At 41.3% G+C, this 22,825-nt stretch overlaps 1 protein-coding gene across 1 annotated transcript in view; it reads right to left on the reverse strand.

The window, feature by feature from the left end:
* Positions 1–618: 618 nt before the first annotated feature.
* lama4 (laminin, alpha 4) overlaps positions 619–22,825 on the reverse strand; it is a 32,978-nt gene continuing 10,771 nt past the window's right edge. The window contains exons 12-40 of the mRNA XM_071520373.1: positions 22,526–22,690; positions 20,903–21,096; positions 17,406–17,522; positions 16,550–16,698; positions 15,580–15,721; positions 15,407–15,500; positions 14,835–14,951; positions 14,402–14,587; positions 13,798–13,937; positions 13,496–13,660; positions 12,258–12,403; positions 11,906–12,068; positions 11,092–11,225; positions 10,777–10,948; positions 10,319–10,450; positions 10,050–10,192; positions 9,440–9,569; positions 8,472–8,609; positions 7,626–7,759; positions 6,636–6,800; positions 5,993–6,146; positions 5,422–5,615; positions 5,089–5,278; positions 4,776–4,931; positions 4,195–4,354; positions 3,498–3,628; positions 2,797–2,890; positions 2,437–2,556; positions 619–1,614 (exon numbers count right to left, since the gene is read on the reverse strand). Of these exons, the coding sequence (XP_071376474.1) occupies positions 1,469–1,614; positions 2,437–2,556; positions 2,797–2,890; positions 3,498–3,628; positions 4,195–4,354; positions 4,776–4,931; positions 5,089–5,278; positions 5,422–5,615; positions 5,993–6,146; positions 6,636–6,800; positions 7,626–7,759; positions 8,472–8,609; positions 9,440–9,569; positions 10,050–10,192; positions 10,319–10,450; positions 10,777–10,948; positions 11,092–11,225; positions 11,906–12,068; positions 12,258–12,403; positions 13,496–13,660; positions 13,798–13,937; positions 14,402–14,587; positions 14,835–14,951; positions 15,407–15,500; positions 15,580–15,721; positions 16,550–16,698; positions 17,406–17,522; positions 20,903–21,096; positions 22,526–22,690 (4,271 nt within the window). The 3' untranslated portion in view covers positions 619–1,468. The remainder of the gene's footprint in view (positions 1,615–2,436; positions 2,557–2,796; positions 2,891–3,497; positions 3,629–4,194; positions 4,355–4,775; positions 4,932–5,088; positions 5,279–5,421; positions 5,616–5,992; positions 6,147–6,635; positions 6,801–7,625; positions 7,760–8,471; positions 8,610–9,439; positions 9,570–10,049; positions 10,193–10,318; positions 10,451–10,776; positions 10,949–11,091; positions 11,226–11,905; positions 12,069–12,257; positions 12,404–13,495; positions 13,661–13,797; positions 13,938–14,401; positions 14,588–14,834; positions 14,952–15,406; positions 15,501–15,579; positions 15,722–16,549; positions 16,699–17,405; positions 17,523–20,902; positions 21,097–22,525; positions 22,691–22,825) is intronic.

Consider the following 22,825-nt stretch of genomic DNA (forward strand, 5'->3'; position numbering starts at 1 on the left):
TCGGCATTTAAACAAAGACGGAAGTACGCATCAGATTGCCCTCTCTTGCTATATTCGTCTCTGAGGCAAGTTGTTTTCCCTCATCCTCTTCTGATCCTCTCCAGATCTTGGACCACGTTTTGGCTTGAACACGCCACTTCATACTCAGTAGATGGCAGTGTTGATTTAAGTATCTTCAAGTAGCAACATAAGAATACAATAAATTACTGAATACGTAAGAAGTTTTCCAAAGTGGGGCAACCCATAATGGGTTTATGAAGACCCTCATTATCCCTGCTAAACACTGCATCTCTATACAGCTACACCATTTTGTTAAATAACAAAATTCTCTGGTGAAGGTCGGCTGGCCAACAATTTATCAGGTAGGGTATTTCAGCTCTATTTGGTGGTCACTGGTGTAAAACGAAAATGATAACCCTTGAAATAATTAATTTAACAGCTTGGATAACTCTGTCAGCAAAATTCATCCATGGAAATGCAGTATTGATATGTAATACAACACAAAATACAGCATTTGTTTCCCCTTGGCATTTGATAATTGCAAGTAGCCTATTGCAAGTGGGAAAGAACCACCATAAATAAATAAATAGGAAAAAAAAGCCAAGCTAACATGGGTGTAAAAGATCATTTATTCATCAGGAAAAAAAACAGTACAAAAGAAAGAAAACTTTTCAACATGAACTTTAAAAAATGTGCCATTGAGATTACAAATTGAGGTGGTGGAACACAGAATGCTTTGATTAGAGGCAGATACGCTCTTACATCAAACGTCTCTTTGATATTTTCTACATCCCTGTGAGTGGGAGTGAGAGTCATGAATATTATAAAAACAAATGAAGAACACCAAAAGGATCATGGATACATTGTAGTTTGCCTCAGTTATAATTCTGAACTTTTCAGCGGTTCATAACATCTTATAACTGATAGTAAATGTTGCTTTTCTGATGATATTTTCCAATGAGAAAACTAATTATAGAGAGTGGGATTTGGTTGTGTTCCTGGGACATTTTCATGTAAAAAAGTAAACAAGACCCAAAAAACGAACGGACAAAAAGACAAACATTTGATAAAGAGTGAAAACAATGACAGTATTTGAAGGGTTTCATTCCAAAATGATATCTATCCGTTTAGGAAAAATGGTGACATGATTCATCAGGCAATATTTGAAAAACATAAATGATCTCATTCTCAAAAAAATTTTATCTGCTGATAAAACTATTTTATCAGCAAATGTCTTAAGATGGCTCCTAAATTCCATAATATGCTTAACTTTCATGCCAGCAGTCAATTTGGGAGAGTGGGTCATGTTTTTTTAAATGGTGGATGTCTCATTTTGGAACGAAACTCTTCACTTATTTTTTTGGTTATGTCTTATCGAAAGAGAGATTTTTTTAATGAAAGGAACAGTGTTTGGTCAGTGCTGTGAAGCTGGGGATGGTAGTGGTGTTGATGTGTGTGTGTGTGTGTGTTACGCCGCTGGACAGGCGCCGACTCCGACCGCTCCGCTGACCAGAACAGCTTTATTGAAGCTCACTTGGCTGCTGTTGATCGTCAGGTTCCTCATGCAGCCCACATAGGCCTTCCTCGTGGCAATGCCCTCTGGGAGGAAAGGGTCTGAGGGGATGAAGAGTGCATCGCATGATTTCAAAGCATCTCAAGTATTAGGAGTTTGTGTCATAATTATGGTGAAAAGATGTAATAAAAAAGTGTAGAATATATGAATAAAATAATATACAGTTGTCTATAAAAAAAATTACTCATTAATGTGTTTTAAGGTTTGAGGCATCATGCATTACAGCAGTGGTTCTCAACGTGGGGTCCGGGGACCACCAGGGGTCCTTGAGGGGGTTCCAGGGGGTCCCCAGCAAATTGATGAGTTGTTAAACTTCACCATTATTTCATTTACAAGAAGTTAACACAATTAGAGAATGTAGGAGAATGACTGATTGATTATAGTTTCACTGTTATCTCTCTACCTACAATACAGATAGTCGTGGAATTCTGGACAAAATCATATCTAGCAATAAAAATAGTCTCAGATTTGGGTCCGAGAGACAAAATCTCATCAAATGGGGGTCCGTGGCTCTAATGTGGACTAAATTAGGGGTCCTTGATATGAAAAACATTGAGAATCACTGCATTACAGTATAGCAGAACTGGACAAAACATAAGTTTATTTGATAATTTAATTGTAAATTGAAATAGTTGAAGTTACATATATACATACCACCTGAAAGGTACCTTTAATATGTTATGATATTCAGTATTGATACAGTATAACACTATGTGTAATAAGAAGATAAGAAGTGGTAAGAAAAAACAAAACATGGAATTTCGCAGACTTTTATTGCCGAGTTGATTTGGAATTGATGAGATCATTCATTGAATTGACTCCAGCCCTGGTGGAGAGTTGTAATTGTTGGCCTGGCCACTCACCTGGAGCTCCACCAATGAACACGGGCTTCCTGGTATCCGTGGCGTTGGGATTCAGAGGTCCCACCACGTGGTTGACCTCAGAGTCGACGTCCAGCTGGACAACATTGGCATCCCGGATCACTGCGATCAAGCAGGACAGAACACATAAATAACTCTAAAGCTCTTTGGAGGTCTCAACTGAGCTGTAAAGAATGGCTATGTTGTTTAAATGAAACCAAAGTGCTTTTCTTTGAGTCCCTCCAGTGTGCATTTCCTAACTCCTTGTTCGCTCATTTCAACTTGTCTTTCGTCATTCTTTTAATGGCTATGGATGGTGTGTATGTTCATAGTTAGACATTAGCTTAATCAGGGGATTCTTACCAGTGATTCTGTGCCAGTTCCCAGCACACAGTCCCTGTCTTGGAGAGACCTGTGTGAAGAACTCACGTACCCCGTTGTTCACAAGGATCACCACCTATACAGACAAACCAATATTATGTCAGCTAGAATTATATCTGTACTCTTGAACGTAATTGAAGTTTTTAGTTTTTCCGACATAAACAGGACTGAACACGTATAGTGTTCCAGAATACGTTTTTTTTTTTTTTTAACCAAATTTTTATTAATTTTCAACGAAAAACTGCAGACATACAATCAGTTAACAAGGTAAACATAACATAGCAGAGATATGATGTGCAAAAGAGGTTGATATTTTATACTAAGTTCAGCTTATAAAAAATAAATGAATAAATAAAAATAACAAATTAAAAATAGTAATAGACAGAAATTTAAATAAATAAATTATACAATTCTAATAATAATAATATTGGCAAAATAAAAATGTATACATAAAGATGTACATGTGCAAATACATACATACATAAACTACATACTCACATACACACACACACACACATCCACACACATGCACACATACACCAGCACACATACCTTCGCCACCCAGGTATATATATAGAAATACATTAAGTCAAAATTTCAAAATGATAAGCCATACTCTCAGTATTGAAATCAGCTGCTAGCTGTTCCAGAATAAGTTATCAATACCTGTAGCAATGACTTACCGCCCCTTGATGAATGTACACAGTGAGATAGTCCTCCTCTGCTGTGTGCACATGCAGTAGCACCCCTGATGCCACACGAGGGCGCACCTCCACCACCAGCTCAAACCTCAGCCCCAGGTTAAATGTGTCGTCTAGGGAGGAAGACAGAGGAGGATGAAGTAAGTGCCGAGTGCCTCATCCATTCTGAACCTCCAGTAATCGTCCATGTTTCTCTGCGCTGTTTGCACGTGTGAATTTGAGCTGACTGCACTGCAGCAGGGTGTGAAATTACTCTACTCATTCAACAGCTGCAGCCCAGTTCCCAAGGCCTCGGGGCCGTCAACTTCCCCCCCCCCCGCCTCTACTTTCTCCCAGCAGAGACACATTTTCACCACAGCTGCACTGGGGGTATCGCGTTCTCTCGTCCCAACCAGAGTCTCTCCTTGCACAGAGAATGGTGAAAGACCAAGGGCTTTGTACGTTTTCCAGAAGGAAATCTAATGAGCCGTGTAATATAACAGATGCACAGTCTCCAAACAGTTGTGGATCCTGCCAAAATGTATGTAGCGTTACCTTGTGGGTAGATGATTGCACAAAAAACTTTTGATTTATGCATAATGTGGAATTCCTTAGTCTCAGTGTGAAGCTGGAGGAAAATCACGTCTGTGCTCTCTGTTTTCCATTAAGGAACTAGTAAGAAAACTGAGTTGCGTGTTACCCAGGACGACGTATCCTCCCTCCTCTGAGAAGTACGTTCCCGGCTCGGAGAGTCCCTCAAAACACGGGGTGACCCCAAACGTCTGGTCCACGGAGGACAGCCACTGCCCATCGAGCTGGAGGTTCTTCACACAGCCAGTAAAGCTGTACGCAGAGTTTCTCTAAAGGGCAGTGCAGGGAAGTGTATATTAGAGGTATAAATATACAGTATACAGTGCTGATCGTAAAAAAGACAGGAAGAAAGATATTTATAACAAAGGATGCGGTCCTGTAATGTTCAAAGGGGGAAAGGGTCACAATGGCGGTTTCCTGCTTTCCTGCTTTCTGTGGGAACATCGTCTGAGTCCAGTAGTCTGAGCTAAGATGAGCTGGATCTCTCCCAGTATGACCATATAAGTCCCGGAAAGGACCAGAGGGTTATAAATTATAGAAATTAAAAAGATTTTACTCTCAGAGCTTCTATCCTTGCTAGACTTTTCGTGTCTTTCAAATTATACCTGTTGTGTATGTTTCCAAACTGTTTCACATATATTCCACCCCATTTGCCTTTGGCATTGGTCCTGCTGTTGCTGTGTGGCATACCTGAATATTCGTCTGGGCCCTCCCTGGAGGAACGCCTCCCACATAGAGGGGGCTGCTGACATGCCAGGAGAGGTTGCTTCCCGGAGCTCTATCTTCCAGCACTGTGAGCCCATCAATTATTAATCGTCCCATGCTCCCATCACGGATAAAAATAACCTTGAGCAGTAGGAGGAGAGAGGAGGTTGTCACTGCACAAGTAAGGTTATGTTGAAAATGTTGAAACATAGCTAAACATGCATCCATCCAACCATGCATTCATCCATGATGTGCTGGAAATGTCCTTTGCTCACATGGAATAAGTTCATAAACTTACATTGTGCCATGCACCATCATTGTATTTCTCATGGCTCTTGATTTTGACCCTCTGGTCAGCTACGTTGAAGGTGTATATCAGCTTCCCATGGGCCAGGAAGAGAGCCATGAAGTTGTCCTCTTGCACATCAGATACATAAAAGATGAGGCCAAAGGATGACTGGGTCTTCAGGGACAGGGAGAAGTGGGACCTGGGAGGTGGAAGGTGCATTCATTCAGGCGTGTGCAAAGGCATGAAGAAACCCCTTGAAGGAGCCTGAAGTACATGTGCAGAGTGGCTTTTAAACAGACTTGACCCTGAGGTTATATTCGAAGAGTTCTTCCCGAGACCTACCTCTCAGAAAGGGATTCTGGGAGGTCCGTGTACTGCTGCCTGCTGTTGGCGATGCCGCCGTAGTGGTGGGCTTGACGGGTCGCTCGGGGACTTGATGACAGGTAGCAGGGCGTAACGTCTGCCTCTGATGGCTCCTGATCATCACTCTTCAGTCCCATGAGGCCCAGAGGGAGGCTGGACATATCTCTGCTCACCTAAGTGAGAGAGCAGACATGAAGCATTTATTGGGTGGCAGCATGGACCAATGGTTAGACAGACAATTCTGCAACCAGGGGGACAAAGGTTAGCTCCCCACAATAGGCAATGTTGTGTCCATCAACAACATTGGGTTCTGTTGTGTCTTTGTGTGGCGCTTTGGGTAAGAGCTTCACTCAACTCCCTTAAATGTAAATTTAGATGGGCATCAACATATGCCAGATTTTGTGCAACGACCATGAGACAACTCCGCATTTTTGTTTATGCATGCAGTCTATTCATGATGTTTTTCAAACTGTGACATCTAGATGTGTGCATGGAAATGCAAATGCTTCATGCATACAAATCTGGTTTGACAAAACTCCTTTCGTTTTACCTTCCTGGATTGGCTCTGTCTGGGTGTGGAAGTGCTTTCTCTGTACTTTGACAGCAGGGCAGCGGGGGGTCGCTCTACCGGACAGTCCTGCAGGGAAGTCTGGACCTTCTCTGTGTACCGCTGAAAGTCCTCTGGCTCAATGTCCCGGTCTTGTCTAGAGAGAGAGCGAGAGAGAAAGGGAGAGAGAGAGAGGGAGAGAGACAGAGGATAAACAGTGCCAAAAATGTAAGCGCTACAGAGAGACACTCTCAACACACAACTGAGTCTCCATGGCAACAAACTCCACGTCCTCAACCACTCAGCTCACAGCTCTATTTGAGTCTGGTTCTCTTTCTCACATAGACAGAGAGAGAGAGCGAGAGAAAGACACTAAGCAGCAAACGGAGCCAAATCCCCAATTAGAAACCGTCAACTGCTGCAGTCTGGAGAGATATGAAACAGATACGCTGACAGGTTGTCCCGCTTGGTCTCATAATTCAACGATTAATGAAAACACTCTTATACCAACAACACATTCTGTATATTTCATTGGCTGTGGTAATAACAAACGCCCCACAATTCATTTATCTGTCACATTGGTCTGGGACCAGTTGGCCTGAGGCGACCTGTATGATTATACAGTGAATATTAAGTAGTGATTTACCGGTTAATGTAGGCATAGCTGATGCAGCCAGTGAAGTTCTTGAAGCTGCTGCTTGGAGAGCCTCCGTAGTAGAAGCTCTTTTGAGTGGCTCCTGATGAGGAAGTTGTGGCGGATGATGGACGTTTCTTCTCTTGCTTGTCTTTGTCATCCACCACCAGGGCATACCTCGGATAGACAGGTCAAACAGCCAGTCAGTCACTCATTAAAACAACAGTTTTAATAGTGTTCAGGGACAGTATTTTGTTAATTTTGCCAAGGAGATAATGTTTTTGTCCTTGTTAGTTTGTTTGTCTGTCAGGAGGATATCTCAAAAACTTATGAAAGGATTTCCATAAAATTTAGGCCTTGGACCAATTAAATTACAATTACAATTTCCCCTTTGGCAGACGCTTTTATCCAAAGCAACGTACATATGAGATTTTAATACAACACAAGCAAGGATCTATTCAGGAGAGAACAACGAGATTAAGTGCCATAAAGCTAAGACCAAACAACAATTAATTTGATTTTTGATCTGGGATTTCTGCCTTTAGACGATTATCATTTTTTAGCCATAGAGACTCGATTCCAGATCTTAAGGGTATGTTTGCATGGTCAAGAAATCAATTTAGCTCAACATTTAAGCGACAGGAATGATGTCTTTGGGAGCAACAGTAAGTTGGAGAATTGTTCAGCATTGGTGGAGGTTTGCGCTCTCCAAGTGTCTTTTAGTTTGATGGAAGTTTTATGGAAGTTCTGCTTCGTTAAAGAGTATACAGCAGAGAGAGAGAGAGAGAAAAGATGATAGAGAGAGTGAGAAGTTCATCACACAAGTCATGAGCTGAACCCAAACCCACAACACTGTGAGCACATGGTATGCAACTAGCCAAATGCCAGCAGGATACTGCTGTTGATTGGTTTTCATTTGCATGCAGTCCATTTTAAAAATAGAATCTAATGTCTCAAAGTATGCGGCTACCAAAAAGAATTTGCACATCAAAAACTGCTTACTTCTGATTGTTTACTGAGGCCACTAAGAAGTGTGTCCTTCCGTCGCTGTATTGTTTCTTGTGTGATTTGACTCTTGTTCCTTTGGAGTTCAGCACCACTGCTCCATTCTCCAGGGAGATGCTAAACTCATTAGACTGAAGGGGGGAAAAGGAGTTTACAGTTATTATTCAGCGGCACAGGAAGGTCTTACAAATCTTTTTCTAAAATGCAAAAAAATATCCATCTTAGCAAGTTGTTTTAACTTATTGATTCTTGAACAATGTAAATTAACTTTTAATCGTGACATCATTTTGATACATTTTAATAACTATCTTTCAGTTCAAGAAAATGTATAAAGAAAGAATAATTAGACTATATGAAGTTGTCAGATAATGGGTTTCCTTAGTTGATGGTGAATTATTGTGCATGGCTTTTGATTCTTTTTTATTTCTCATGTTACTATAAGTATTGGTTGCTAAGTAACTGCAATTGACAGACCATCTATTTCTATTGTTTATTTATGTTTTGAGTAAGGGGCAAGATTTTCTTCTCCCTGCTCCTTTTCGGTCATGGAATGTGTAAACTGAGTTGTGTTTTGATTGTGAATTGCTTTTTTTTTTTCTGGAGCTGTGCATTACCATGAGCAGAACAAATAAATGAATAAATAAATAAATAAATAAATACTTGGCCTTGTTTCAAGATAGATATTGATATGAACCTGTGCTGAAAACAAAGGAAACTGTCTCATCTGACTGGCAGCTTTTTTACTTGTTTCGAGAAAACTAACATTTTGAAACTCGGTACAAGATAGTATCCCTTGTTAAGATGGACATTTCCCCAGTGTGTAAGACATGGATGTCTGTATACCCCCTCGTTGTGGTAGAACAGGAGTCCGCTGGGCTGCAGCGTTCTGAAGTTGAGGCCTCCCTCAAAGGTGTCAAATGGTGAAATCTTTGCAGTGGATCCCAGGTAGCTCTCCCCAGTGAAGTAGGCTTTACGGGACATCTGTAACAATCAAAGCACATCTCACTGTCCTCTCCCATCATGTCTCATTCTCCTTTCAGCTTACAGTTCAGTGAACCTCCAGTGGGATTATCGATTGACTCAGGTGAAAGCCTTTGAAATACGACCAATCATTTTCTCTCAATTGAGAATGAGAGATGTTGGTAAAAGTGTGTGTGTGTGTGTGCAGATGTGCGTTCGATTGTGTGTTTGTGTGTCATCTACTCGCCACACATATTGGTGTAGACAGTGGTGGAAAGAGAACTAGAATATCCTGCTCAAATAGAAGTACTCTTACTTTGCTGATATTTTACTTAAATAGAAGTAAAAGTACTGGTGTAAAAATCTACTGAAGTAAAAGTAAAAAGTAGCTGATTTAAAATGTAATCAGACTAAAAGTTATCAAGATACTTTTTATAAGAGGATCTTTTCCATGCAGTTCTAAAAAGGGCAACAGTACAGAGTTCAAACTAGATTCTTTTCATTGGAAAAATTGGAAGTTACAAAATAAAGTGCAAAAACAAAGTAAAGCCAGATTACTCTTCTCTTCTTTGTTTATGATTGTCCATTTTCTAATGCTTACAAAGAGCCTAAAAATTTGTGCTCTGTAATGGATGTGATTTAGTACACTGCTTCAGTAAAAATGTATTTAAGTAAGTAAAATTATAGACTTTAAGTACACAAAAATGCTACTCAACTACAGTAACATGAGTAAATGTAATCAGTTACTTCCACCCATGGGTGTAGATTCCAGAGGGACCCACAAAGTGCACTGTCACTAAGAATATGTGAAGTGAAGAAGTGATGGAGGGAGGGAGGGAGGGAGCACTTACGAAAGACTCCTCAGGACAGCCGCTGCTGATGCCAATGGTGCCGGGCTCCTCCAGCAGGTTGAAGTCTTTCTTCTGGAACTGGAAGCCTTTCACACAGCCTCTCAGGCCGACCACAGACGACAGCTCAGACCTGCGGCGCGGCACAAATACACAGAAAGTACAAAATATTAGGGACACTTGCTCTTTTCATGAAGTACACTGATGAGGTGAATCCAGGTAAAAAGCCATTATCCCTAATTGATTTCCCTCCTAAATCTATACCAATCATGAAGGAGGAGATGTAGATTAAGAGAAGCAGATGAGTTAGAGAGGGATTTTTAAGCTTTTAAGCGCAGGTTATTGTCGTCACGTTACATGGTTTCTGGGCAACGAAGTCCTTCAAACTTTCAAAGATTCAAACAGTTTTCCCCTGCTGCCACTTGGGGCCTCCAAAGTGTGAAGTTGCCTAGTACAGCTGTGAATGGTTTGGTTTGGTCTAGGGTGATGGAATTTACACATAGGAGACATATTAGATGTAGTTCCTGTAAAAACCTGTAATATAAAATATGAAAAAGTTGTGTGAAGTTGGTGTGAGAGGACATGTGTTTGGTTACAAGAGTATAAAACTCACCTGGAGCTGAGGATTTGAGATGGAGCTCCACCTATGTAGATATCAGAGAAGGGCAGCGTGGTTTTCTGATTCTCCATCGATTTAACATGGCTCTTATCCACCAGCAGGATAACCTTCTTAGACTGATGATAGATCACTGACACCTGTGCAAACGGCCCAGCACAGATAGTTATGATACATACAGTCTGAGAGGGAAAAATCATTTATTCAAGAGTTCAGATCAATCGCTGGAAAGGTCCAGCCAACACAGTGAGAAGAGAGAAATCTACCTCATGATATCTTGCGTCATTAATTTGCAGTTTAGGTATGTTATTCTCCATAACGATTGGGCCGCTGCTGAAGCCGAAGTCGTACATTAGGCGCAGGAAGCCATTCTTTAATTCCAACAGGAAGAATTTATCCTGAAAAGAAGAGGTGAAAATATATTAGCCTTCTCCGTTTAGTTGACTTTTTTAGTTTACATTCATCACTGAAAACCATATATGCTTGTACATCTTAATATTTTTTTTTAAACATCTCTAGAAAGTGTGAAGAAAATGTGATGTAACATGATGTGAAAATTTCTGTCTAGAACCTTTTTGACCCTCAAATCAAATGTTACACTGGCACTATATTTAACTCTGCCACTATACCGTTTGTGAAAAATACATTTCTTGGACTTTCTTGGACTGGTAACTGCTGCAGCGTGAAAAGGTGACTCAGTCAGGATGTTTATCTTTAGACTCACCCCGTTGACCATGAGGAGAAGGACACCATTGTTCGCGACTGTTCGTACAGCAATGTCAAATCTTGTGACGACACCGAACTTCCCCCTCCTCTCAATGTTATTGATGAGCGCATAGCCTGTTCCATCAAACAGGTAGCTGGCAATACGACTCTGGGAGAACGCCAGCTTGTACCTAAGAGCAAAAGGAGAAATGCATTTGTATATTTAAACAACAGTCTATCCAATGAAATCAAGGTGTTTGCCATAATGGACATACTGTGTCAGCATCTCAGTTTAGAAACATCTCATATATAAGAACAAGTACCAAAACGATACCTGGGGCAAGGTGTTGATGCAACCACATCCATTTTGTGAGTCTCTTTGAAATTGTACAGACTGATGACGTCATTGTTCAGCGAGGCCAACTCGATGCATCCAACGAAAGGAGCAAGACTCAGAAGAGGTGGCAGCTAGATTAAAAACAACAAAACATACAGGAGTCAGTGTCTTCATTTGGGGAAAAGGGGTTGATCAATTAAGGATTATTTAAATTATTAGGGATTACATGATATATATACTACCAGTCAAAAGTTTGGACACACCTGATTGAACATACTGTTTTTCATGATCTGAAAGCCATTTTGATCTAAAGCCTAATGCAATGAAATTTGTTTCTTAGACAAATATAAATAGTGTTGATGCCTGTGTGTGAATTTCTTTCCAAAGCCTTTGCCTTTCCATCAAGGCAAAGGGCAGCTACTTTAAAGAATCTAAAATATAAGATAGTTTTGATTTATGTAACACTTTTTGGGTCACTGCATCATTCCATTCATGTTATTATGTTTGTTTGTATGTGTGTATGTATATGTGTTTTTATGTGTATGTATGCATGGATGTTTCTGTTTATTTGCACATTTCTGCTGTTTTATTCTGTTTTTATGTAAAGCACTTTGAACTGCTTTTGTATGAGATGGCGCTATACAAATAAATTTGAATTTCATAGTTTTGATGTCTTTACTATTATTCTAAAATGTGGAAAATAGTAAAAATAAAGAAAAATGTGGTGGGTCCAGACTTTTGACTGGCTGTGTAATTTGCAAAGCTTTGATTGATGCACTTGATCAAAAAGGGATCTCAGTAAATGCATTACCTTGACATCAGCCGGGACACCACCAATGAAGAAGACTATATCCTTAGGGTCGATGTCAAACAGCGAGTCGGTGCCCACAGCCGCCCCTTTCTGGATGAACTTCTGCTCGTCTGTGGAGCTCTGACTGGGAATGGTCAGGAAGACTTTCCCATGTCGGCCCAGCCTGCCACCAGGGAGCACAAAGGAGCACGAACACCCAAAGTCATTTCACCAGCAGCAGCCACACTTCGACAGTTGTCAGGTGTTAACGGACACACACATCGTGAACACACAGAATAATCACGCAGCTGACCTTGAGGCTAGCGGTGGAGATGATGTAACAGCTCAGCTTAAGCTCATTACGGTACAGTACCTCTCTACTTTGATGTAGTTGAACACCGGGGGCCATTGGCTGACAGGCTTTGAGCCCAGCGGGATCTCGACGTCTTCGCCCCCGAGGTTGTAGATGTACACCAGGTTGTCATTCTTGATGGCCAGGCCCATGTAGTCTTTCCTGCCCTGGAGGAAAAGACAGCAGACAAGGTCATAATATGCTGGGTTAGAATAATATGGTGAGTTTATATCTCTTAAAAAACTGTGGAGAACTGTTTGATTTTCTCATCAATAGCCTGTATTTTTGTCATTTTGCACTGGTTTGGCGTTGAGATATGAGCTTTCTGCAGGGAACTGACAATATCATATTTCATGTTTTCTCATCCATGCTATCTTAACCATGAAATTTAGTGTTTGCAAAAATATAAACATCCTTCTTTTTGACTACAAACATTGGTCATGCTGTGGGCTGTTACCACGCACCGAATAGCTGTACACAAACATCACTGCATAGATTACAGTGGCAGTGAAATCACCAGGGTGAAGTGCCATTAAAGAGAACAGAGAGGCCCCACATTGGGAAGCTGTACTGTTTCTGTGCCCTGGTGGGTGGGGGCTAATGGTATTTATGTAAATGATTCCTGACTTTGAAGGCACACACACACACACACACACACTATTGTCACAGGCGTCTCTTGGAGACCTTTTGAAAAAGGCAACTGTGTGCTTTCAAAGGCTTTTATTCCTGCTCTCATGATCACAACAAACTATTCATCTCCACAAGCTGCTCCCTGCCTTTTATCTCTGCCCTTGTCCTCCGGGTCCAAGTTTGTGAAGTTTCAGCAGCAGCAGATCTGGGCCACATACACAGCCTGCAACCCTTCTCCCCAGTCCTCACTTCCTATACCTATCCTATAGATATGTGCAGAGAGGAAGGGCCAAGCCGGATGCACACTAGGGTGCTAGTAGGATGCACACTTTAGATTTTGTGAGCCAAATGTAAAGGTCTAGTTGTACCCCACATATACCCAGATGGGCTGTGTCTATCTATGCTTTCACTTGATGCTACAGCTCCCATCTGTGTCCATTTTGCGGCAGCTATTTTGCATTATTCCTGGTAAAAATCTGTAGATTCCCACACACAGTCTTCTTAAAAGAATTTGATTTCATGACACAGTGTTTTGGTCAAGTGACCTTACTCAGGTATCTGCATTCTCCCTGGTTAAGTGTTTGTTTTATCACCAAATTACCAATCCCTTTCCTAGCTGGATTACTCACATTTTTGTCTCCCAGGTAGAAGATGAAGCGGTCCTCGATGGGATCCTTGTCAGGATCCACTCTGATGAACAGGCTGATGGTCGTCACCGTCTTCAGCTCCTCCAGGTTGCTGTGAGGATGAACCTCCACCGACGACTGACCATTGAACTTCATGGACACTTGGACCTGAGGACGATACGGAAAAGTGGTAATAATATGCACAATAACTTTCCTTTACCATAAAATCTATAGTTAACAAGGAGGACGGATTGGACTGTCTCCCCTAAAATCATGCCATACATATTAACGGTGATTCTACTAACTTTCTTGGCCACACTCCTGGCCTGGGCTATGAGCTCCCTGATCCTCATGATGTTGGTGGTCACGTTGTTGACGGGCTTCTTCTCCTCCACCACCTTCAGCTTGTCCAGCAGCTCAGGGACCAGCACATTCAGGTTGTCCACTGCAAACCACACACCGAAAAACAGGAGAGAACAAGGATTTAAACATGATACATACATGAGGAAACTGGGGGAAGTGCCGTTATGTGAATATGCTTGTACAGGGTTAACACATTTTTGAGCTTCCGTCGTCTAGTTTTCATACATAACTGTTTTGAGCCCCTTTGGAGCTGCTTGAAATGCAAGACAAATTTCAGAAAATCTCTCCCCACCTCACTTCACTTTACCTCACTCAGTCTAACTTTCAAATATCCAGTCAAACTTATATTCAGTCAAACTTTGTTGGTGACACTGATGATGAAGACTTTTTTTTATATGGAGCCACTATAATAAAGACATTTTAATCTTTTTACCTGCAAACGGAGGTTTTTTGGAGATGTGCATGTTTTTTTTCACTGGTTATCTCCTGCTAGTTGTTGTTTTGTTTATCCAAGATGTGCGTCAGAGGCTGCAGCAGCTACGATACCTGCTTCCCCGGCAGAGATGACGGCCCGTTCGTAGTCCGTTGTGGAGTATTCGTTGTTTCTCATGTTGGCGGCCCACTCCTCCACCTTGGTGCTGATGGGGGTGATGGTCTGGAGGACCTCCACCGAGCGGTTCAGCGTCCCCTCGGCCACCTCCTGGGTAAACTCCAGACGCTTTGACGTCCTGTCTGTGGGGTCAGGAAATGGATGCGGAGGATGAGAAATGGCAAATTCATTTAGCATTTACTTGATAGAGAACAGGAGAAAGAGATAGGAAAGGTGGGAGTGAGTGTGGATGATGTGACACAGTTTGAGAGCCAAGTTTGAACTCCCAGTCTTGGCATTGCAAATACGAGGCTTTAACTCGTCACACTGAGATGCCATTGCTTTATCCAAACATTAAAATGCTAAAGTATGTGATTTCATTCCTCTTACCCCTCTGAATTCCATTGATATCCTGCACTACGTCTGCAAGTTTTCGGGTGTTTTGTTCCATGATCTCTTTGGTCTCTTCGATGTATTTGAGCTTGTCAGCCACTTCAGCTTTTACCTCTGTTGAACCAATCAGATGCAGTGAACGAGAGAGATATATAATAGTGTATATTAGACACATTACAACAGTGATTCTCAAACTTTTTCATATCAAGGACCCCTAATTTAGTACATATTAGGGCCACAGACCCCCATTTGGTGAGATTTTGTCTCAAACCCAAATCTGAGAATATTTTTATTGTTAGATATGATTTTGTCCAGAATTCCATGAATATCTGTATTGTAGGTAGAGAGATAACAGTGAAACTATGATCAAAATAGTCATTCTTCTACATTCTCTAATTGTGTTAACTTCTTGTAAATGAAATAATGGTGAAGTTTAACAATAGATAAATTTGCTTGGGGACCCCCTGGAGCCTCCTCAAGGACCCCTGGTGGTCCCCGGACCCCACATTGAGAACCACTGCATTAGAAATCAACAAATCAGTGATATTTCATGTAAAAGCCGATCTTACCCAGTTCTTCTGAACGTAGCGAAACTGATTCCTTGAAAACATTGTTGCTCCGTGTCGTCAGGAATCCAAGCTGTGTGTTGATCCCACTGATGGCCTAAAACACAGAGCATATCATGAAGAAGCTGTATTGCCAGGAATCACAGTGGATGTACACTTTATACAATCTCACATACGTCCTCGGCTCTCTGGGACAGGTCGAGGGTGGTCAGCGAGGTGATATTGGCGTCATCAACGTATTTCACTATGTTGTTGTAGACGTTGGCGGCACTTATAGCTCTCTGCACAAAGCCATTGGCATCGCTGCGTTTCAGATCCCTGTGTGGAGGAGAGAGGACACATGGTAGACGTTATGTCGGGATATTTCAAAAGGTACATAATCCAGACAAAAAACGCCCACTGTCCACGCAAAGCACAGCCGTCCGATCATAACATATTATTTCCATAAATTCAGTTTTCCAGGAGTCCAGGAGGATTTGATGGACATCTATTTTAAAAATTCACCAATGGGTTTTCATATGGAGTTTCATAGGCCATATGGTTGTGAAGCTTACTCCACATATACAGCAAAGGACCACATAATCTTTCAATGAGAGGGAATGTACAAAAAAAATGTTTTCTACTGTTGCAGCTGTTATAAGCCAATCTGGTCAAGAGCATCAACTTAATGCCTAAACTGTAACTGACACCCAGTCATACAAAATGACTGGCATGAAAATAAAGTACAATATTGGTTCCAATTAAAATTTTGAGTTTGTATGGTTGAGTATGGTTTTGAGGATAGAATCATCTGTGTTTTGGAAATATATGTATATATATGAATTTTAGGTAGATTTTTGGTAACACTTGAGATTAAGGAACACATTAACTGTTAATAAGTTGCTTATTAACATGCATATTAGTAGTGTTTTCGGTTCATTATTAGTCATAACAAACCACTTATTAGCATCTTATTCTGCACTATTGTATTCTAACTAAACTATGGGTTTTCCCTCAATAGTGCTTATAGCAGTATTGAGAGAAATTAAATAATAACTATTGACAGAAAACCCATAGTTAATAGTTAATATGTGTTCCCTAACCTAGTGTTACCTAAAGTGTTTTTTTTTCCAAATTAATTGTAATTATTAAGATTGTGTGTCTCACTCCTCCAGTTCGTTGGCCTGTCTCTCCAGCTCGTCTGCGTGGTCGTCGGCTCTCTGCACCAAGTCTCTGTCAGCCAGAGAGAGACGCTCCGTCTTCCCCATCAGCTTTTTACCGGCGCCATCGATGGCAGCGTGGTACTCGGTCACATTCTGTACACACAGGCACATGAACACACACACACACAGGTGCAGACACACATGCACACATACACGCACATACACATACATATGATTCACTATACTTGCGAGGACATTTTATTGACTTACATTTATTTCACATCCCTTAATCCCATCATCCTAAAATAGTCTTTTTTTTTATATGTACACGTCAGAACTGGATCTTTTATAATTTGACTAATACTTGTGAGGACTTTTTGTTCTTCACAAGGTTCAAAGTATGAGAACACACACACACATACTCTCACACACACACTTCCAAGCCCCCAGCTAACATTGTTACCTGGGGATGATTGCATTTCCCCACAGAGTAACTCAATAGAGAGCCACTTGACTAAAAAGCGGGAGCCGTTTGTGAATGCTGCTTATTCAATCTGCTGCAATCCACAAATTGCTCCCAAATCAAATTGGCTAGCTTTAGAGTCTGACACAGGCTGGGTCTTGGGATTCCATTTCATGAATAAATTCAATGCAAGTGCTGAGATATTGCAACCTATATCGCAGTCCATTAGATTATGATACATACTGCCTCATTCTGTGAGCCATAAAGAAAACCCGGGCATCATTAGACAGCAGGGATCCCTACAGTTTGTCTCACCCTTGACCCATACTTATGAAACCATCTTGGATCCTGACATCTAGTTTTGAGCGTAGCTGTCACACAGTCATGTAGGCCTCACCTGCACCATAGTATCCACCTCAGCCACAGTCCTGTTTGTTTCAGAGATGAAGCCAGCAGCTATTTCCAGTGTGTCGTTGACAGCAGCGTGGTCCTCTGCCAGCCGCTGCTGCCGGGCCTGGGGGACAGACAGGGAGACGAGGAGAAAGCCAGACACACTTGGTGAAAAAGCAGTAAAGAAGAAACTATTTAAAACCTGCTAAAAATATGTTTCTGTATAGAGGATAAGTTGATAAGACGCAAACTTAATTGATGTTTTACTAATTTTCCATATGTGACTCCTTCAATTATATGTGTGGTAACTGTACCTGTGACAAAGTGGTATCATAAATATATACTGTAAGTGCCGAGCTGATTTTTGTTTTGTTTACATATACATTTTTGCTTGTAACATGCCCTTGTGTGTTCTGTAAAGTGTAAAGCAAAAAGTCAATAAACAGATCTACAAAATCTTCAAGATCTTCTGCTACAATAAGCTTCATCAGGGATGGAGTGGATGAAGCATGGTACACAATACATCTTAGCTGTTTAAATTAGTAAGTTATGGCACAGGCAGAGGTGGAAAGTAACTAAGTACATTTACTCGAATACTGTACTTAAGTACAATTTTGAGGTACTTGTACTTTACTTGAGTATTACCATTTTCTGCTACTTTATACTTCTACTCCACTACATTTCAGAGGGAAATATTGTACTTTTTACTCCACTACCTTTATTTGATAACTTAAGTTACTAGTTACTTAATCAACTAATAAATTGTGATGTATTATTATAGATTACTGTAAGCTACCCAGCAGTATATAAAGTAATGGAAATCAGCCCCACCTTTTCCAGCTGCAACATTAAAGTGATGCTTACACATTAATGCTTTAATAATTATAATTCAATAATATAATATATACTGTATTATTCTGAAATGGGCCATTCTGCATAATGAGTACTTTTACTTTTGTTGCTTTAAGTACATTTTGTAAGTAAAATACCTTTGTACTTTTACTTAAGTAAGTATTTTTATACTGTGGTATTTCTACTTTTACTTGAGTAAAAGATCGGGGTACTTCTTCCACCACTGGGCACAGGTCCCGTGATTGTTTTCTCCAAATTGCAAATACAGACTCTATTCGTGTGAGGAGAACACACAATAAAAAACTTCTGAAACACCAGGCAGACAGACTCGCTGGGGGACTACAGGCAGACGTCCTCGACTCTCGACAGAATCTCCACTGCCTGATGCGCTAGTTAAACTTCAGAGACCCTAAAATGTCAGGCAGACAGACTCTGGCATGGGACTGTACACTTGCAGACATCCTCTGCTCTTGACAGAATCTCCACAGTCTGATGCGCTAGTTATCCTCTCTCCTATGGGCGCACAACAGATAAATCATATGCCGAGTTTCAACTGAGACTTACTGGTTCATGAACTCTGTTGAGCTCTTGCCTGTTATATTACTGAAAGTGCTTCAATAAACTTTTCTTTTCATGATAATCATGGCCATGTGCAGTTAGGACTGGGCCATATGGACAAAATGAATTAATATTTTGACATTGATATAATGTATAAAAATATCTGCTTACATATAATCAATATATTATCACATTAATCAACAGTCAGATTGACGTCCATTGCATTGAACTGCATGGTAATATAGAGTATGATAAAACTCATCCTAATTATACTCCTTAATTTGTTTAATATTTCAATTAGAATTTGCTTTTTATCATTACTTTAGACAACAGAATTGTATATCCTGTTGACTCAATATCATTATTTCTTCGCAATATAATTCTATTGAAAGACAATAAACGATAATATTGAATTATTGCCCAGCCCTATGTGCAGTAGCTTTAAAAATAGCCTCAAAGGAGCCACTACAGAGGACTAATTTTACAGTATTGAGCACTGGTAGAGTAAGACCAGGGCTGCAGTGCAGGGTAAACTCACAAAAACTCATTCTTTTATATGTGAAATGGTGTCCACCCACATACTGAGGATAATATAAACCTTTATAATATCAATTCATATACTGTTTAATAAGCAGCTTCATCCAGTAGGGGGTATGTGGTTGTTGGAGATTATAGTGTACAGTACCCAGCACAACCCACCTTTAACGTTGCCACTGCATGACTGAGTATGGCATAATGATTAGATAATATTATTCCCCATGGTAACCCAACAGTGTGCAGTAGTGCGGCTGCAGCTGGTGTGGACCGGTCTGCTGCGGCTAGGAAGAGCCCCAGATTAAGAGAGGCTCCCTGTTTGGACAGTGCACCATTCATGGCATTGATTTACAGCAGAGGGCCTGATCATGGAGATCTCCATTCCCGATAACACACCCACACCCACACATACACACACATACACACCCACAGAGTGCAGCAGCAGCTGTTCTGCAGGACAGCAGACCCATAATCTCATGGGGCATGACGACAGGGGCTGGATCAGAACTTCCTGGATCCAAATTCCACCCACTTAGGATTTTACACCATCGTAAATCAACAATTCGATGGACCTGACATGAAAATATAGTACATGAACTTGGGGAGTTTGTGCAGGGAATCACACCTAATCAGCAAACTTTTCCTACTGCTCTGTATATCCGGTTATTTCTACAATGTTGAGTATAAACTGATACTCAGTCAGATACTTGGAGAAAGTACAGTTATCTCATTTTCTCAACTTCCTAGCCAAACGAGTCTACTGAACGAGCATAATGCACAAAAATGCAAAAAATTATATTGAAAAAATACTGAATATTGAAAATGCTGACCATGTGTCATTGTTGGAATGTCCTTGTTGAAAACATTCACAGTAAACTGCCACAGAGCATTTCAGAATGTGTGTGTGTGTGTGTGTGATCTTTGTTCAGAAATCTAATGCCTATCAGTGTTTCGGTCACTTCGTCCTCCTAAATGACCTCCATTCCCTGGTGTTGGGATAAACTAAGCTGGATATTATCATGGGAAGAATTTAGCGGTGCAGCGTTGCTTCTCCCCCAGTTCGGGCCTCCTCCTCCCACTGTAACAATCCCAAGCTCCCACAGCTGGTTTTGACTTTCTGTTCCCGGGCACATAAATACCAAGAGTAATAGACTTTTCTGGAACAACAACCACATCTTTCTGACAGACTTTTAGGGAATCACAACATCCCCTCACACACAGTACAGTACAGCACAGGCTGAGGATGAGCTCCTTTGTATCTCTGAAGGCCAGCTGCCTCCCTGTGATGAGGCACAACTCAACTTTGTTTGAAATGTTCTGAGTGGAGATAAAGCAGACGGCACTTAGAGGAGGAACTCAACACTATAGCGCACTCCCTCGCAGCGGGGAGGAGAGGCAGCGAAGTCTTTTAACAGGATCCGTATCTCACTGAGCTGTAGTAATGGAGCAACACTTGACAAACACAGAGCGAGTAGGGAGTGGCTGGGGCGAGAGGAGAGAGAGAGAGAGAGTCAGGAGCCGGGAGAGAGGAGAATGGCACGGGACGGCGTACCAAATTACCTCATTCCTCTGGTATTTGAAGACATTGGCTTTGTTCCTGTCCTCCGTCTCCTGGACGGTGCTGACGGCTCTCTGGAGAAGCTGCTGGGCGTCCGACAGCTTGGCGGTGAAGCGGGACAGGACCTCCCTCACGGGGGAGAGGCGGCCGTCTGTGCTCATCAGCTTCTTCTCCAGCTGACGGACTCGCCTCAGCACTAGCAAAAAAAACACACACAGGATCGCAACACATACTGTAAATCATCATTAATGTTTAGTGACTCAGGGCCTGCATGGTACCCCGCCAGAAGGGATATCCCTGTTGCATCATCACTTGCATCAATGCTCCTAATCACTCCCCAACTGATGCTGAATCGGTGTCAGAAATGTGATGAAGGCTGTCAAAGAAGCATATCAACCAAGAGATTTGGGCTGAAGGATGTCATAACTGAGTGTGGGACATGAACGCCGCCAAAACGGATATGGCGCGGTGGAAGCATCATTGCTTGGGGAGGTCCTGGGTTCATGCTTGGTCCCTACCAGATGCTACAACATGTATCTAAGGATGTACAGTGTCTGTATCTAGGCAGAGGTGGGATGTAACAAAAAAAATACTTAAAAATACTTCATTACTGTACTTAAGTAAGATTTTCAAGTATCTGTACTTTACTCCTTACTCTTTTTTTCTTTCACTGAAGAATTTTTACTTTTACTCACTACATTTCAAAAGAAAAATCTGTACTTTCTACTCACTACATTTTCAAACGGACTCGTTACTCACGGGAAATCATCAACTGATTTTCTAAAAAAAAATTATTTTCAGCATCAGACAGCTTCCATCCCGGAAGCAGCTGATCAAGAGCCAGATTGAGATCGGCTGCTTGTTCAGCAAAGCGACACCAAAAATTAGGGAAAGGGACAGAGAGAGAAGCAACACGAAGAAAAGAGAAGCAACAAGATTGAGGATTAACGTTAGTGAATTCAGCTGCTAGGGTTCGGGTTCATGATCTGAGCTGCAGACTCTTTCTCATCTGGGATTCAGAGGAACGCTCAACAGAAAACCAGTTTAGAACATTAGAAATTACTTTCTTAGAGAACGACTTTTACTTTTATACTTTAAGTAAATTTACGTCCACATACTTTTATACTTTGACTTGAGTAAAGGATTTGAAATGGTACTTCAACTTCTACCAGATTATATTTTTAAATGAATATTTGCACTTTTACTTGAGTAGGGAATTTGTGTACTTCTACCACCTCTGTATCTAGGTGTATGCACATCTGTTAGACTAGATACACTGGGTTTTGAGGGGAACACAGCACTGCCCTCGCAGTTATTGTATAAATTATTGTTGAGCATGGCAGCAGATGTCTGGCTTGCCGCTCATTCTCTTTTTCCTGTTTCACCCTTTTTTTCAGGTTGGAAAATGTGATGGACATTGGAGAGTGTGAGTTGTTACCTAGCAAACAGTATAATGATGAAGAATACAAGATCAAATTTGGACTAAGGTTTTGTGAGTGCTATACCTTGCCATTCCCAACCGACGCTCATGAGGATAACAACTACTAATCGCTCTCTCTCTTTGTTTATGTGTTTCTGTGTGTGTGTTTGTACACGTCTGTGTTTTGTGAACTATATCTCCTCACAGTCATGGGCCTCGGTCGACTCGTCGGTGGCGGTGGGCTCTCGTGGCGACAGGTCCAGCTTCCTCATCCAGGCCACCATGCCCTGGCCGATCTCTGTGCTCCGTCTCACCATGTCCGGGTCCAGATCCTGGTGAACGCTGTACAGCTCCCAGTCATGGATCATCTCTGTGCACACACAATACACACACAGACACACACACACACACACACAGATACAGAAACATACAAAGTACATAAAGACACACATATACACACACATAAATTCACAAAGACACAGGAAATGAGATGTGGACCCAAATG

This window comes from Centroberyx affinis, unplaced genomic scaffold, assembly GCF_046629955.1.
Source record: "Centroberyx affinis isolate AG114_WGS23_722 - 3 ecotype Tasmania unplaced genomic scaffold, CSIRO-AGI_Caff_v1 ptg000794l_1, whole genome shotgun sequence".
NCBI classification, from domain to species: domain Eukaryota; kingdom Metazoa; phylum Chordata; class Actinopteri; order Beryciformes; family Berycidae; genus Centroberyx; species Centroberyx affinis.